Source organism: Podarcis liolepis (assembly GCF_965112155.1).
Source record: "Podarcis liolepis genome assembly, chromosome: 16".
In the NCBI taxonomy this organism is placed as follows: domain Eukaryota; kingdom Metazoa; phylum Chordata; class Lepidosauria; order Squamata; family Lacertidae; genus Podarcis; species Podarcis liolepis.
Genome location: NC_139567.1, coordinates 12,659,629 through 12,678,199, shown reverse-complemented (window position 1 = coordinate 12,678,199; position 18,571 = coordinate 12,659,629). Strand labels below are relative to the sequence as shown.

Here is an 18,571-nt window from a genome sequence, read left to right as displayed (position 1 = left end):
ATGCCCCAATTCTGCTTATCAGATTAGTCCAAGAGGGCCCATTCTGTATCAGTTAACTATCAAGTAACATTGCACTGTTGAAAAACAGAGACAAAGTCTTTAAATTATGTATCAAGGTTATTCTAGGGCAAGGATAGCCAATGCAGTGACTAGGGATTGGGCAGAAAATTGATTCAGTTTGAACCTAAAGGCATATTTCCTGATTTGCACTTCCTGAAACAAAGCACAAACCAAAATGTAGTCATCCTTTGGGGTGGGGGGTTCTGGGAAATTAAAATGGTAATTAGACCAAACCCATCACCTTGAGCTGTTCTGAGTGCTGTCCCAGAAGTACTAGCTAACAGGATAGGGGCAAAACCAATGGCCATTTTGCATAGAGCCCCCTCAAACCTGTTGCTGGTGCTGATCACCACATTTTGCCACAGTGAATGCCATAAGTTAATTACGTGCTCTATAGACAGTTACCGTATTGGCCCAAATATAAGCCACACTGGCAAATAAGCAGCACCTTTAAAATTCGGGGGGGGGGGAAGACAATACCCAAATATAAGCCACTCCCTTAAAATTGGGTTACAGGCTGAAAGTCATTGCAGTTGGTAGAATTGTAACTCCGAGCCCATTTAAGCCTTTGATCTTGCAAGCCTGCAAAAGTTACCGTACAATCGCTAAAACAGCAAATTGCTATTCAGTTGCTACGATTCCCCAGGCACTCACACCCGCAAATGGCAAATGTAGAAGAAAATCCTACGGATACTGGAGAGGACCCGCAGGTGGGTTCGTAGCACCATCAACGCAAATAAAAAACCAATACTGCACTGTAGAATATGGGGAAAGCGATGAATGACATTAGAATTAATTCCACAACAGTCTCAAGCTTCCAAATCGGCAATAAAACTTTTTTAAAATTCTGTTTTACCGTATGTCTGTTTCAGCGGCGATATCATAAAAGCCAATTTTTGTAAGGTCACGAATTTAAGCCGCATGTTAACTTTTCACGGTCGGAATTTGGAGGGGGAAAGTGTGGCTTATATTCAGGCCAATACGGTAACTTTTTCTCTCCTGTCGTGAATCATCTGCTAATCAATAGACCCCCTCCTGTCCCACTTGTCTTGTCTCACCGATGCAGAAAACAGCTGGACCGTACATCGTTTGCCTGGATAAAAGATAGCAGTTTTACGTGATGTCTGTCCATCTCCTCTTCTGCACAGGCAGAGAAAAGTTGTCCGCCAATAATCGGACGAGGCTTTCCGAGCATCAAAAATGGAAGCCCACTCAGGGGTCGTAAATAGCAGGGGTGTTAAGAACGATGGTCACCCCGCCAAAAGGAGATGGGCTTATGTAATCATTCCCAGCGGTGTTATATTAATGCGCCAAACGCAGGCTGGAGAAAAATGTGATACAACACAGCCAATGCTTACTATGTGGTGTGGTTCATTTTAAGTGCACCTCAAAATAGCTTCCAGAAAAATCAAGCCTTCAACAGTTTGATGCGTTTAAAATAAAACCAAAATAAAATAAATGACAGGTTTAAAACATGAGCAGGTTTTAAGGGCGGCGGATCATTTATGCTGCTACAGTGCCGTCAAAGTAATTGGGCTTACAGTAGCGTATGATCGCATTTATAAGCATACAGTGCTGATTTGAAGTGTTGCATTTTGTATTGCATTCTTTGTTTCTGTGAGTCGTTGTCAGTTCTTGAAATGCCTTGAACAGTTCTTGAGATGCCTTGGGTGGATGACGAGAAAAAGTATCATGATTATCTCTAAATGCTTGTATCAAGGTAATAATAATAATAATAATAATAATAATAATAATAATAATACAGTGGTGCCCCGCAAGACGAATGCCTCGCAAGACGGAAAACTCGCTAGATGAAAGAGTTTTCCGTTTTGGAGGTGCTTCGCAAAACAAATTTCCTATGGGCTTGCTTCGCAAGACGACAATGTCTTGCGAGTTCCTGCTGGTTTTTCCCCCCTCCCCCCTTTTTCTAAGCCGCTAAGCCGCTTATCAGCTGATCCGATCAGCAGATAAGCCGCTAAAAGCCGCTAAAAGCCGCTAATAGCGCTAATCCGCTAATCCTTCAATGGGCTTGCTTCGCAAGACGAAAAAACCGCTAGACGAAGAGAATCACAGAATGGATTCTTTTCGTCTTGCGAGGCACCACTGTAATACTAATAATAAAAAAATAAAATAATTAATGTCCCACCCATTTGGCTGGGTTTCCCCAGCCACTCTGGGAGGCCTCTAACAAAATATAAAAAATGTGATAAAACATATAACATTAAAAACTTCCCTAAACAGGGCTGCTTTCAGATGTCTTCTAAAAATCAGATAGTTGTTTATTTCCTTGACATCTGATGGGACGTTCCACAGGGCGGGCGTCAATACCGAGAAGGCCCTCAGTCTGGTTCCCTGTAACTTCACTTCTTGAAGTGAGGGAACCACCAGAAGGCCCTCGGTGCTGGACCTCAGTGTCTGGGCTGAATGATGGGGATGGAGACGCTCCTTCATGTATACTGGGATGAGGCTGTGTAGGGCTTGAAAGGTCAGCACTGACACTTTGAATTGTGCCCAGAAATGTACTGGGTGCCAATGTACATCTTTAAAGACCGGTATTATGTGGTCTTGGCAGCCACTCCCAGTCACCAGACTCGCTGCTGCATTCTGGTTCAGTTGTAGTTTCCAAGTCACCTTCAAAGGTAGCTCCACGTAGAGAATATTGCAGTAGTCCAAGCAGGAGATAACTAGAGCATGTACGACTCTGATGAGACAGTCTGCGGACAGATAGGGTCTCAGCCTGGGTACCATATGGAGCTGGTAGACAGCTGCCCTGGACACAGAATTGACCTGCACCTCCATGGACAGCTGTGAGTCCAAAATGAACCCCAAGCTGCGCACCTTCAGGGGCACAGTTACCCCATTCTGGACCAGGGAGTCCTCCATACCCGTCTCCCCCCTGTCCCCCCAAAACAGTACTTCTGTCTTGTCAGGATTCGTCCTCAATCAAATTGTGCAGCAGTGAGAAGAAGAACCCAGGGACATAGGAAGTTGCCTTATAGTGAGCCAGGCCACTGGTCATTCTAGCTGAATATTATTTACATAGTCGAAATAAAAAAATTCCTTCCTGTAGCACCTTAAAGACCAACTAAGTTAGTTCTTGGTATAAGCTTTCGTGTGCATGCACACTTCTTCAGATACACTATTATTTACATAGACTACAGTGGCTCTCCATGACTTTAGACATTCCCAGCCCTTCTTGGCGATGCTGGGATTGAACCTGGAACTTTCTATGTACAAAGCTTTTTCAAAAAGTAGGTCTCTAGTCCCTTTGATTTTGGTAATAAAAGGAAAACAGTTGAGGAAGATTTCTAACCAGCTGCTTAGCAGCAATCAGTTAATGCTATATTAGTAATACACATCCAGCAAACTTCTACTCATAGCTGTTGAAATGAATGGATTCCACCATTTAATCAATTTAAATAAAAAAACCCAATTTAAATTAAAAAATCTGTTTTTCTTTTTCTTTTAAAAAAAAATAATCATTGATTTTTATCCACCCTGATTTAAGGCAGACTATGATGGATGAATTGTCCCCCTTCCTGGAGCTACTGGCTTCAGACTCTGCAAAAGCTACCAAAATCTTTCCCAAAAGTAGGAGTGGTTTATGTGTTGGTGGGACCCGAAGCAGACAAGATGTCTCAAGACTGAGTGGAAGCAATGATAAATTGATAGGACATTGATTTGCTTAAAAACGACACATGCTAATTTATATGTACAGATGCAAATGTAGAACTGATTACATTTTGCTATAGTGGGAAGAGTCTGCTGCCCTGGTACTAACTGCAGGGAAGAGAGTTGTAGCTCACTGGCAGAGCACACGCCTTGCATGTAAAGGGTTCCAGGTTTGATCCCTGGTATCTCCAGGTAAGGCTTAGAAAAGACACCCTCCTGAAACCCCAGAGTCAGTGTCAAAAATATAAACCAGTCTGGCTCTGTATAAGTGACAAATTTGATTCAGTTCGCATTTAAAGCTGGATCTATCTAGTTCACAGTTCCCAAAACAACATTCAAACCGAAGCGCAGCCGTCGTTTGAAATTTCCACTTCCCTGAATTTTGCAGCGCAGTTCTCCAGCCAACTTATGTGTAGAAAACTTCACCTACTAAAGTGTGTGTAAAAATGCACGTAATAGTCAACATAACATTTTTAAATGTGCTATATTAAGGAAGATTGCTTTGTGACACTGTATATGCTAGGCAAAATTGCATACAAAAATTCTCCGGTGCGTTTTCGTGACAACTTTGAAAAATAAAAATGAGCAGAATGATGTAGAAATGTGGGGGAAAATAAGCTACCGTGTGAAACCCAAATTGGCATGTTTAGCCATTTTTTTATAAGGCAGCTTCCCAAATTCCTGCGTTCCTAACGTGTTTTGGTAGATAGAGGGATTGGCTCTAAGGATTTAAAGATGGGACTGGGATGATCACAGTCTCTTGTGACACTTGCAGAACTAGAAATTAAGTGGCTTAGGGGAACACCTTGTAGACTACATTTATATGATGCCCTATTTATTATGTTGCTACTGTAGCATTCAGCGAAACCCTAAGAGATGCCATTCAGCTCTGTGTAATTCAGCAGTCTGTTATTAGCCTAGGAAAGGAAGACTCTGGAGGTGTCTATGATTCAACACTGTTTGCATGTTGCAATGGAAAGCATTTTGAGGAAGTCATCTATTCCCCTGCTGTGTGTCGACCCCAAGAAATAGATTCCTTAGAGTAGGAGATTCAATAGATACAAAAGGAAACACATCTTCACACAACACATAGATAAATGATGAATTTTGCTACTGTAAGATATGGTGATGGCCTCCAACTTAGCTTTAAAAGTGGGGGTGAGACAAATTGATTGAGGATAAGCCTACCAATGACTACTTGTCATGATGGTTGTTTATTGCCTTCAGGACCAGAGGGGTCTTGCTTCTGATTCTGAATATTGCTGGAGAAAAGCAATAGGGGAGGTCTAATGTTGTCATCAAGGGACGCGGGTGGCGCTGTGAGTTAAACCACAGAGCCTAGGACTTGCCGATCGAACGTCGGCGGTTCGAATCCCTACGACGGGGTGAGCTCCCGTTGTTCTGTCCCTGCTCCTGCCAACCTAGCAGTTTGAAAGCACATCAAAGTGCAAGTAGATAAATAGGTACCGCGCCAGCGGGAAGGTAAACGGTGTTTCCGTGTGCTGCTCTGGTTTGCCAGAAGCGGCTTGGTCATACTGTACGCTGGCTCCCTTGGCCAATAAAGCTAGATGAGCACCGCAACCCCAGAGTCGGCCACGACTAGACCTAATGGTCAGGGGTCCCTTAATGTTGTCATCTTCTGTTTTTGGGCTTCCCAGAAGTGGGTGACCACTGTGGGAGCCTCCATAGCAGCAGCAGGAGCCACCCAGTGAGGACTTCCTAGACTTGGTGGCACTAACATTTAGCTGCTTTAACGGCCAGGAGATTCAGCTACAAAATGGCATTTGTTGGAACATTGAGTACAAGGCAGGGGGGACAGGACTTATGTACACCTTGTACTGCTGTAACAACATTTGTATCTGAAGAAGTGTGTATGCACATACCAAGAACAAACTTAGTTGGTCTCTAAGGAGCTACTGGACAATTTTTTAATTTTTAAAATATATTTTGACATTTGCATCAATGTCCGTTTAATTGTGTTTTAAATATATTGTAAGACACCTCTAGAACTTCAGTTCGTATGTGGGGTATAAATATTCATTAATACATTAATGAAATATAGAAAACATTATGGATTAGTTGTAGTTTTGATCTATTTTTAATCCATTAAAAAATAAACAAAAAGGGAAAAAAATGTCTGGGCCATATGATGTCAGGGTGTGACTTGCCCATGCTTGTGGGTCCTGTTTACCTTTATAGTTTGGGGTCAGAGACATAAAACCACTTTGGCACAGAGGTTAAAACGTCATGCTAGATATCAGACTCAAATCCTTGCTCACCATTTCCCAGTTAGCTTACCTCACAATGCTGTTGCAAGGATAACGTTAGGGGGAAGGCTGAAAGAAGAAGTTTGGACACAATCTCTTTAAAAAGAGGTTTGGACACTAAAGCTGTTAAAAAAAAAAAGTTCTGTGCTTCCTTCTGGTGTCTGTGGATAAATGAAGGTCCAGAAGTTGTAAGGTCTAATTATACAGGCTTCTATTCAATTGATCCCCTGCCAGAATCCTGGCAATAATACCGATAAAACAACCATAGTGATTCAATTGTGGGCAGGAAAAAAGCCTACAATTGTGTTACTGTGTGTAAGAATGGCAGAAATCTAATCTTTTAGAACAGGAAACATTTTTCCTATGCAGCTAGGCAACACTCTGTGCATAGAATACATTCCTCCGCCACTCAGCCAAAAAGGAAGCTTCGGATCAATTAAATCTTTAGGACAGATTGAAGCCAGCAAGACGCTTTTCTTTAAAAGGCATAGTTCTATTTTAGCACCGTGAGAGCTCTAGGAACAGCACTGGAGGTGTGTTGGTGGGGGGGGGGAGTGCCATTTCATAGACAATGCTCAGGTGTGTGCCATATATATTCAGCAATGAATATCACATGCGTGCGAGTTAGCATAGCTGGCTGTCAGCAACTCAACTCTGGCAGGTAACCAATTATCCCATTATGGTGTTTTAGCTTCTTTGGCAGAATTGCTTCTGTACCCTCTCTCCCAGATGAGGTGTAATGTGAGTCAGAATTTGGGGCGATGAGGCTTTCTAGATGACTACAAAAAGAAAGGAGGGGGGAGAAGGAGGCTAGGTTTTTTTAATTTCTTAAACACTTTTCTTGTGCAACTCCTCCGATCCAGTGGCAGTAGGGCTAGTGTTATATAATCTGATTCCTGGGAATGGATACAAGGGGAGGCTGGGCTAGGCTGTTCCATATGTCCCACTGTTTCACAGGTGAAAACAGGGAAACAGTTATAAATACAACACGTCACAGCACCCAATGCTTATATTGTGGATCGCTGCTCAAGGCATATGTTCACACATACGCCATTACACATTGCTAAAGCTTCCCCCTTGCTTGTTCTACTTGGTCCTGGCTTTAGTGGTTACTAGCCATGAGGTAAAAGGGCATGTGGGTCTAAACCACTGAGCCTCTTGGGCTTGCCGATCAGAAGGTTGGTGGTTCGAATCCCCGTGGCGGGGTGAGCTCCCATTGCTCTGTCCCAGCTCCTGCCAATTTAGCAGTTCAAAAGCATACCAGTGCAAGTAGATGAATAGGTACCACTGTGATGGGAAGGTAAATGCCGTTTCCATGTGCTCTGCTTTCCGTCATGGTGTTCTGTTGCACCAGAAGCGGTTTAGTCACACTGGCCACATGACCCAGAAAGCTGCTTGTGGGCAAATGCTGGCTCCCTTGACCTGAAAGCAAAATGAGCACTGCAACCCCAGAGTTGCCTTTGACTGGACTGAACCATCCAGGGGTCCTTTACCTTTAGCTTTACTAGCCATGATGTTTATTTTCTTCCGTAGGCAGTATCATACCCTCCAACATTTCTCCAATGCAAATAGGGACGACCTACTTTTCTCCTCCTCCTCCTCCTCCTCTTCCTCCTCCTCCTCCTCCTCCTCCTCCTCTTCTTTTTCTGCCACTCTGGGTGGCTTCCAACATACATTAAAAACATAATTGTTATGACACAGTGCCGAATCACAACCAACGCGTGCGCAGATGCACAGACGCAGGTTGTGAACACTGCGGATTGCGAACGTGCATCCCACACAGATCACGTTCGCAACCCGAGCATCCACTGTATAAAAGACTACAAGAAGCTGAAAGAATCTAAAAGAAGGGTTAGGAGCATTAAACAGATGTGCAAGAGCATAAAAGGTTAGTATATAAAAAACTGTAGCTATCAATTTAGAGAGCACTTTGATATGAGTGTTCATTAAATCTAGTTTGTGGCACAGGTCATCACACGATGAATTTTGAACGCGGCTGTGCAGAATCTGGCAACATTGTAGGTTGTAGCAGGGTTGGTATATGAAAGCAGCAGGGAGGTATAGAATTGTCTGGTGCGCCCTCGGTACTTATGGAGTAGTGGGAAGGTGAGGCTAATACAAATGTCTCTATAGTATAGGCCCTGGAGAAGCACATGCTCTATTGTTTCTATTTGTCCAGAGTCACAGGGGCTTGTCTCTCCGAATAAGCCATTGACCTTCAATGACAGCCGAGGGGAGGGCTTGACATCGTGCCAGGGTAAAGGCCCTCCGATGCTTAGGGACTTTGAGTTTAGTTAGATATGCCATGGGAGAGGCAGAGTACCTGGCGGATTCACTGGTGATCAAAGTTAGGGTGCTGGCTAGATCCAATTGGTGCTCTGTGTCAGCTACACGTTGTTTAATGAGGGCTTTGGCCTGATCGTATCCCATGCTGAGTAGAAGACCTGGAGAGAATTTAAATTATATCTCACCTTAATGAGGAAGACTGTGGCCAGGGGACCTGCCATCTGGCCTGAACAATCCAGGTGTGGAAGAGCAGCTCAAAGTCTGCACACTGCTCTCCCTTTTCATAATAAAAAAATTCCTTCCAGTAGCACCTTAAAGACCAACTAAGTTAGTTCTTGGTATGAGCTTTCGTGTGCATGCACACTTCTTCAGATACCCTTCAGTTCCCTTTTCATGATATCTTGATCTTTAAACTAGACTTGAACCACAGAACCATTCAGATAAGGAATGCCTTCTCACAGAGAACTGTTCTCCTTGGTGACATGTCCTGGGATGAAGTCCTGTATGCTAGAATAACCTAATGTCTTATGAGATATGAACCATTCATAGGAGCACAGTAAGCTGCTTTCTTTCCTTTCCTTTCCTGCTTTTCACCTCAATCTTGGCTGCCTCTTTTGTTTTGAAGGGAAAGAAAAAATACAATCTCACACTTGTCTGACAAAATCACAACAAAGCCTAGGCATTTCCAACAAACCTATAGCTATTTGCAGTCTGAAGTTATGGTGGGTTGAAGTCAGCACCAAGCTGTAATTAAAGTTAGCACAAACAGCCCTTGACGAGAACTTCAGGGATAAATGAACATTAGTTCATTCCTGGGTTGGTTGCTTTGTTTGTTTTGCTTTGAATAATATGACAAGAAACAGCCGTGGTCCAGAATAACATCAAAGCCATATCTTGGAAAGCTGTCAGTTCATGCTGGTTCCTGAGACCAAGGAGCAGGTTTTTGTCTATGTTTGGATACAATTGAATGACATTTTGAATCAAGATGGTGGTCTGAACTTTTATTTTTTTATTTTTTAATTGTTCCCTCCCCACAGTTTTATCATTTTAACATAACAATTTCAAACATTAAAGTACAAGGGTCTTTGAACCTTTGGACCTCCTTCCTTCCCTCCATCAGTTCCATGTTTAAGATTAAATTTGCTGCATCTTTTACCATTATCCACCTGTTAAATAACCATGATAATCATAAATAATTGCACATTACAAGTGTCCTTACATCCCTGCCAAAGATTTTAACTGTTTACAGTGGTCTTTCAAATAAATTACAAATTTACTCCAGTCTTTAGAAAATACTTGATCTCCCTGGTTTCGGATTTTCCCCATCAGTTTCACCATCTCCGCATATTCCGTCAGTTTCATCTGCCATTCTTCTTTTGTTGGTACTTCTCCTTCCTCCCTGACAAGAATGTACTGGATGGCGTGAGGACCTCCTGTGTTTATTTTGCTTCCTTCCCTCTCTCGCAGGAAGGAGCTTGCACCAAGCTGGATGAAGACATCATGGATATTCCCTTGGATGACCCCAGTGCCAACGCGGCTGCCGCCAAGATCCAGGCCAGTTTCCGTGGCCATATGACTAGGAAGAAGATCAAAGGGGGAGAGCGCAAAAGCAAGGACCCCGAGTGCACGAGCAGCACTCGTGCGGGGGACCTACGCAATGGAGATTAAGTGGTAAGGATCTGAATGCCCCAGCCCAGCTTACTTGTTTGTTTTATTGAGAGCCATTCTTTTGCACATACCTAGGTGGCGCTGTGGGTTAAACCACAGAGCCTAGGACTTGCCGGCGGTTCGAATCCCCGCGACGGGGTGAGCTCCTGTTGCTCGGTCCCTGCTCCTGCCAACCTAGCAGTTCAAGAGCACATCAAAATGCAAGTAGATAAATAGGTACAGCTCCGGCAGGAAGGTAAACGGCGTTTCCGTGCGCTGCTCTGGTTCGCCAGAAGCGGCTTAGTCATGCTGGCCACATGACCCGGAAGCTGTACGCCGGCTCCCTCAGCCAATAAAGCAAGATGAGCACCGCAACCCCAGAGTCGGTCACAACTGGACCTAATGGTCAGGGGTCCCTTTACCTAGTTTAATTTACCTTCCTACTAAGAGTCTTGTGGTACCTGAAAGATGAAACAATTTATTGTGGCATAAGCTGCTGTGGTCTAGAGCAAGAATGAGGGACCTGTGGGCCTCCAGGTGTGGTTAGACAAGAGTTATCATCATCCCTGGACATTGGCTACGCTGGCTGGTGCTGATGCTGATGGGAATTGTAGTCCAACAACACTTGGAAGGCCACAGGTTCCCTATCCCTGCAGTAATCTCTGCCCTTATTCTCTTAACAAAGGATCAGGGAGCCTGTGACCTTCCAGATATCAAGGAATCCCAGCTCCCATTATCCTTGACCATTGTCTATGACCAAGCCATCATGGTCAAGGGTAGGAACTGAAGTGTAGGTGGGTTCCCACAAGGCAAGACACAGTGATAACAGCAAGAACTTTTATTGAACTACATAACTGGGAAACAAAGGACAAGCAACTGCTTACATACATTTCTGAAGGCCTGGGCCACTCCCAACATGATTGGCTGTCTAAATTTCCAAACTGCAAATCATGACTCAGAGTTCAAGGGCCAATGACAGAGGCCCAAATCCTGAAATGTTCTGTGATTAGACAACATGTATCAAATCAGAACACAGGAGATCAGAATCCTTAGTCCAGACTCAAGCTCAGGCAAACACAGACCACTGAATACATAACAGGAATGATGGGAGTTGGGCCACAGTAAAGGACCACAGTTTCCACAACTCTGATTTAAATGGAAGACTCAGTGAGTTTCCTGCTGTGTGTAACTGTGGCATTGTCTGTCCAAAAATTCATATGTTACGTCCTTCTACTAACTCCCCAGGGTGTCAAAGATGCCAAATTCCAAGGGGATTGAACAAAAGCTTCCTATTATTTCAGAGGCAATTTTTAAAAGTGCACATCCTATACATTTCCCATTGATTTCAGCGAAAGATTCTTCCAGGGGTCTCGTATCATCTTGGGTGCTTTTCATTCCAATGACATGAAATTTGCAGTCATTCTATTATTCCCTCTGGGCATCAGACCTGCCAATTTTCAGATGGATTGGACAAAGGTTTCCCATTTAATAGGCAATTAAACAAGGAGCAACAGACTCAGCCTAACTGCAGTCGAAACTCAATAGAACTTACCTCCAATCTGTCAATTTCATGGCTCTCTCTCCCTCTTTCCCCGAGACATTTTGGTGCACAGATAAGTAATGCAAACAATTCAGCCTTCCCCATCCTGGAGCCCTTCAGATGTTATGGACTACCACTCCCAGCAGCCCCAGCGGCATGACAGTGCTGACTGGGGCTGATGGGTTTTGTAGTCTAAAACATCTGGAGGGCTCTAATACAAGCTCATTCCAAGTGCATGGGAAAAGAAAACAAATGGAATTTCATTTCCGGGCACGTACGTTCCCATTTTTCGTTCGTTTTGAGCTTTCATTTCTGCAATGCATCCAAAGGAGAAAACAAACAGGCTTTGAAAAGCCTTGTTGCAATCACTGCGTTGTAACCAATACTATCATTGTATCATTTTAATGGCCAAGATAACCATTCATTATTCTACGCAGCGATTTTGCAGTAATAATGATGTATACGCCCACTATGCCCGCCCTGTAGAGAATGAAAACTCATGCTTTCTATTACTGTTTATGGTCTCCAGAACTGATCCCTGCCCTTTCCTCATTTTCCCACTTAAGCACATACAGTGGTACCTTGGTTCTCAAACTTAATCCGTTCCAGAAGTCCGTTCCAAAACCAAAGCATTCCAAAACCAAGGCACGCTTTCCCATAAAAAGTAATGCAAAATGGATTAATCCATTCCAGACTTTTAAAAACAACCCCTAAAACACCAATTTAACATGAATTTTGCTATCTAACAAGACCACTGATCCATAAAATGAAAGCAATAATCAATGCACTGTACTATAAAATAAATAAGACAGTATTGTAGATGATTAAAATTAAAATTATTATTATTTTCTTACCTGCACTGATGATAGTTGTGGGGCTTTTATCCACTTACACAGTTATACAACCAATCAATCAGTAGCTGAACTGGGTTCCACACAGTCACAAAAACAAATTAACCGAAAAAGCTTCAAATACAAAAATGCAAAATAAATAGCAAAAACAAAAGCGCCAAACGTAATCCATTCCAGAAGTCCGTTTGACTTCCAAAATGTTCGAAAACCTAGGCACAGCTTCTGATTGGTGCAGGTGCCCCAGAAACAATAGCCGACAGCTGCATCGGTCGTTTGGCTTCCGAAAAATGTTTGAAAAATTGAACACTTACTTCCAGGTTTTTGGCATTTGGGAACCAAGGTACCACTGTATTGTTGAAACTGAAGGCAAAGGTGGTTTGATGCTTGTTCATAGAAACATGTCAACTTTCACTAAAGCTATGGGCTTAGTCTGTTATTTAGTGTTGTACCTACTGAAGATTTTCGGACACAACACTAAATTATGGTGTAGCATCATGTAAACGAGCCTCACATTGCTCAGACACAAAGTGCCTCAGGTCCATTGGTACCAAATGAATGGTTCACTGCCACCAACCATGGCAGAAGTGCATGATGCTCTCTGCCTGGCAACTAAGATGAAGAAGCCAAACCTATTCAGCCTGTGTACACAACATACATTCAAAGCACATTCTCCCTCCCACAAAGAATCCCGGAAACTGTAGTTTATCCCCCACAGAGCTACAATTCCCAGCATCCTTAACAACCTACATGGATTCTTTGGGCAGAAGTCAAGTGTGTTACATATGCTCCAAGTGTGCAGTGTGTCTGCAACCTTGGAAGAAGACACATTATGCAAGGTGGCCAGAGATGTGTGGCAGAATCCAGTGCAGCAGCACAGCACGTTCAGCCGGTGCATTTTGCAGAATTTGTTGCTGCAAGACACAGGTATGGCCACTGGCTCAGATGACTTTAAAAGAGCACCAGATAAATTTGTGGCATGGAGGTCCTATGGGCAATGATAGCTAAATGGCATCTTTTATGCTCAGTGGAGCTCTAAATACCGTTTTGCTGAGGTTGGGGGGCAGGGAGCAATGGAGACACTTCTAGCCTGCTTGTTGGCTTCCTGGAAACATCTGCTGTCCTTCGTTGGGAAGAGGATGTGGGTTTAGATGGACCCTCCGTCTGGCTTTTTTGTGTGTGCTCTGTATCCACGGGGCCTCTTTTAAAGGACTCACCCTGTATAAAGCAGATCCTCTCTCCAAAATAATGTCTGGAAATCCTGTATTTATTTATTTTTTAAAAAGAATGTTGAGATCATACTGACCCTTTCTCTTTCTCCATGGTAGTCAGCAGCTTTGTAGTGTGTTCACCACAAAAGCCATCTCCCCTGGTCTATTGTTGCTTTCAGATTTAGCTCCCTACAGTTTGGTGAACTTTCAATTTGGTGAACTTTCCCGCAAGGGTGAGCAGCACCGAAACTACGCATGAGGTCTGCTGTTGATGCTTTTAAAGACTTCCTGGTTTTGTTGATTGTTGCTTTTCATGCACCACTTATTTGAAGTCATTTTAATGTTTTCTTATAAGCTGCCCTGATAATGTACTGGGTGCCAATCCCTTCCTCCATTATTGGTTCTCCCTCTTTTTAAAACAAAACATTGAATACCGCCATGGAAGGGTAGACACAGTCCAGATCAGGGCTGCAACAATGAAGGTTTTTTTTTTTTTAAACCTTCATTAATCCTCCAATACATTTTCCCAATCTGAATGGTCACCATCACCCCCTGGAGCTGCTATTTGCCTTTTACACATGGGAAAAACCATAAGCTGTGGGGAGCCACCAAGCTGCAAATAGCAGCTTTTCTGCAAAGCACCTTCAAGCCCCAGATTGACTCTGCCTGCCCTGGATGGCCATTGGATACTGTTGGATGGGAAGGACTATAGAAGACTTTCCTCTTGCAGTTCAGCCTCAAAGGAGCAATGTGGTCCTTCTGTGCTCTTGGGCCCTTATAGCCTCGGTTCATCTTTGGTTCTGACTTCTGCTTTGGCCTAATCTTCAGCCATGGCTTACCCCCAACTGCTGCCCATGGGCCCAGCCCTGGCACACAGAGTTGTTTCCTTAATGGCTGCCGGCACCTCAGTTCCTTCCTTACCTCCAGCCTCTTTGCTGCTTTCCCCAAGCTCCCATCACTCTGTCTTCTGCCTTCAGGCCCATAGCTCAAGGACAGAACATCTGCTTTGCATGCAAGTACCAAGGTCCAATCCCTGGGATCTCCAGGTAGGGCTGCGACATAACACTGCCTGAGACTATGGAGAGCTGCTTTGGGTCACCGTAGATGCAATGCTGAGGTAGATGGACTGATGGCCTGATTAGGCATATGGCAGCTTCCTGTGTTTCTATGGTCTTTCACCAGTTGCCCGGAGAACTTTCTCCTGCTGAGGCAGGAGCAGGCTGGGCTTTCTGCCTACTGACATGTCACAGGGGAGGCGTTGTAGTCTAAACCACGGAGCTTCTTGGGCTTGCCGATCGGAAGGTTGGCGGTTCGAATCCCCACGACAGGGTCTGCTCCTGTTGCTCTGCCCCAGCTCCTGCCAACCTAGCAGTTCGAAAGCACGCCAGTGCAAGTAGATAAATAGGTACCACTGTGGTGGGAAGGTAAACGGCATTTCCGTGTGCTCTGGTTTCCATCACGGTGTTCTGTTGCACCAGAAGTGGTCTAATCATGCTGGCCGCATGACCCAGAAAGCTGTGTGTGGACAAACACGGCTCCCTCGCCCTGAAAAGCAAGATGAGTGCCGCAACCCCTTAGTCGCCTTTGACTGGACTGAACCGTTGTGGGGTCCTTTACCTTTTTACCTTTTACAGGGGAGAGAGGACCTGGGGCTATACAAAGCACAATGAGACTGAAACAGAAATAGATTGAGAAAAGCAGGCCACATGATGTATCCAGTACAGCTTGCCCTTTGAGCCTGTCAGATTGAGGACAAGAAGCGAACAATTTGACCTGCTCTGTTCCAGAACGAGTTCAACGTGGCACACTTGGCTCTCTTCCCCACCCCCATCTTTATCCTCATAACAAACCTGCCAGGTAGATAGGCCAACAGTAGCAACTGGCCCATGGTCACCCTGTGACAGTGGCGTAGCGTCGGTTGCTGGCACCCAGGGCATGGGTGAGGCAGGAACACATGTGCCAGGCGGCGGGATGTGTGTAGACCCCAACCCTTGTTGCCGCTGAAGTGACCCCATCTACACAAGAGCAAAGTGGGGCCACGCTGAGCCACCTGCCTGACTGCACAGGGGTGAGCCTGGCTGGCCAATGTGGTGGGCAGAGAGGAGCACCAGGCTGGGCCAAATGGGGGCACCTGTGTGGGGGCACCTGGTTTGTGCCCTCTCAAAAAATGTATGCCCAGGACCACGGCCCTGTGGCCCTCTCACGCTACGCCCCTGCCCAGTGAGCTTCATGGCTGAGTGAGGATTTGCACCTGGATCTCTCAAGGCCAAGTCTAACACTCACACCTGGGGACAGGTGTCCTGTTCCATCCTTCAGAGGTTATTAGGCTGCAGTTCCCATTGGCACCAGCCAGCATGGTCAGTACCCAAGGATGATGGGAATTGTAGTCCAACGGCATCTGGGGAATCGCAGGTTTCCCATGCCTGCTCTAACCTCTACACCACAGAGGCATTCGTTGTTTCCTCACTGTGGTATTCAATTTATATCATAGAATATGATATAAGCGTATGCTGGGATGGCACATTTATTAAGCAAGTGTATAGCAAAACCTGTTCTTGTTGTTGTTGGTTTTGCTACAGTCCTGTTTCTTGCTTGGTTTATTCCAAGAGCTTTTTTTTTTAAAAAAATAATTATTTTAAAATGCCACTTCCCACTTTTCTCTCTCTCTCGAAAAGAAACACAGAGTGGCTCATAAGAATTAAAATACACCCATTAAAAACAATTTCAAATGCATGCAATACAAACACATTCAAAGGCATCCAATAAAAATGAATTCAGAAAATGCATCAAACCACCAACGCTCTAAAAACAAAAAACAAAAACAGATTTCCAAAAATCAACAAAAACAACAACTTGTAAACAAACACCAAAGAGAGAGCAAGGCAAAGATGGCATCTTGCCACCTCCAGAAGGGCTAAATTTACATTTTATATCATTCATGTATCTGGGTATTTTAAAACCATAAAGTGCTTTGGGTACCTTGGCAGAATCAGCCCGTCGGTGGTTTGGAAAGGAAAATAGCCTTCATAGATACATAACGAGGAGAAGAAGGTTTCCCAGCCCTGTGAAAATATTGAAGCAGTTTGTAAGTTGCTTTAGTCACATGACCCTGAGGAAGCAGAGGGGCGTCCAGGCTGGATTTCTGCAGCCGTATTTTATTCCCTGTTGTAGAGCATCTTCATAACAACCCTGTGAGGTATGTTCAGCTGAGAGAAGCAGTGAGCAGCCTAAGGTTACCTAGTGAATTTAGTGGCTGGAGGGGATTTGAACACAAGCCTTCTACATGTGACACTCCAGCCACTGAAAAATGGCTTCTATGCACGACTGTGTGTTCTCTGCACTTCAAGTTACCTTCAGGGCAGCTTGCAAGTGGCTAACTGAGTGAGGACAAAGTATTTTTTGGCGGTAGTTCTGGGGCTTTCAATTGCCCTCCTTGTGAAGATTCCTCCAGCTCCCGCCTTGTTTTCTTTTCGATGGAAGCTGAAAATATTTCCTTTTTTTCAGCGGGGGGGGGGGGGGGGATTATTTGGTTTTTCAAATTAAAATTTTACAGAGATCTATCGAACATAAATAATGAAAACAAGATTCCAAGAAGTCTCCTGGACTTCCATCCTCCCCTTTGTGGATCCTATTATGAATCATTTCCTCCCGCATCTTTTAGGATGATCCAAATCTTTTACATCTCCATTGTGTCCAAAATTCACCCTGCAAGTGATATCCCATTCCTACTAATGATTTTAACTGCTTACAATAGTCTTGAAGAGAAGTTATAAATTTCCCCCATTCCTTATTAAAATTTATGACTCTTCTGGTCATTTTAGCCATTTCAGCATAGTCCATCAACTTGATCTGCCTTTCTTCTCTGGTAGGGACTTTCTCTTCTTTCCATCTCTGGGCCCTGTAACATCCGTGCAGCTGTGGTCGCCTACATAAATATGGTACTCTTTTCTGCTCCCTTGGGATTTCGGCACCTAGAATTCCTAAAAGGAAGGCTTCAGGGTTGTTTTTTTTTTTAGCAAAGGTTATTTTAAACATTTTTGAAGCTGAAAATATTTCCATTTGAACAAGCTCTTAAAGTTTATCACTGCTGCTGCTTTTAATATGTAGGAAAAATAAGACCATCTAGCTTAGCGTTTTCTATACTCATGGGAAGCAGTTCTTCAGGGAGAAGTGAGTTTAATGACTGCTACTTTTAATGATTGCTGTCCAAATTAGTGACTTTAATATCGTGTATTTTATTTCTGTTTCTTTTGAAAGGCACTCTGGCTGCCCATTTGAACAGGAGCTGCTGCTGTTAAATTTTATACCATAAGCTAAGAATTAGATGCTGGGCAAATTTTTCAGCTCCCTCCTTCCTCCCTTCCTCCCTCCCTCCCTTCCAAGTTGCTAGACCTTAAGGCTGCAATGAGAACTGGGAACAATGCCTGTTTAAGCTGATGTGTCGGCTCTGCCGGACTTGCATTGGGGGCTTCAATCCTTGGTACTATTCCTTGACACCCCCCCCCCCATGGCCAGCAGAAAATACTTATGCAAAAAAGAAGCGAATGCATTCAATTTTCACAATTTATTCCAGGTGCCAATTTGAATCCCCCTCCTGTTTTATTTTTTATTTTTTTTAAAAAAACTTGTCTCTAGAGTATCTTCCCTGTGTAGTCAGACTAGATGATTCTTGACATTCCTTCCTACTCATTTCGGTGGAAAACAGATGCTACGTGCTGTGCAGACTTGCTGGGAAGATTTCTGGCAGAGAAAAATAATTATTTCCCCGCGCTCCCTGCCCTCAGCTGAGTTGATGTGTACTTCTAATGCTACTCGCTCCATGTTGGGTGTTGTCAACTCAACAGCAAGCTAGGAACATCACACAAATTGTCATTATTATGGATAAATGGTAAGGCAGGCTCAAGCTTAGTTCTGTCCCTGAAGCAATTATGATGATCATGATTATTAGTAGTAGCATTTATATTAATTAGTTGCTTTATTCATAGAAATGACTTACGGACACAATAGAAATGCTAAAAGCAATTAGTTGTACCTTGGATC

The 18,571-nt window shown here is 43.9% G+C and overlaps 1 protein-coding gene across 1 annotated transcript in view; it reads left to right on the top strand.

Moving 5' to 3' along the window:
- NRGN (neurogranin) overlaps positions 1-18,571 on the top strand; it is a 50,573-nt gene that overhangs the window by 9,924 nt on the left and 22,078 nt on the right. The window contains exon 2 of the mRNA XM_083480819.1: positions 9,753-9,956. Within this exon, the coding sequence (XP_083336945.1) occupies positions 9,753-9,953 (201 nt within the window). The 3' untranslated portion in view covers positions 9,954-9,956. The remainder of the gene's footprint in view (positions 1-9,752; positions 9,957-18,571) is intronic.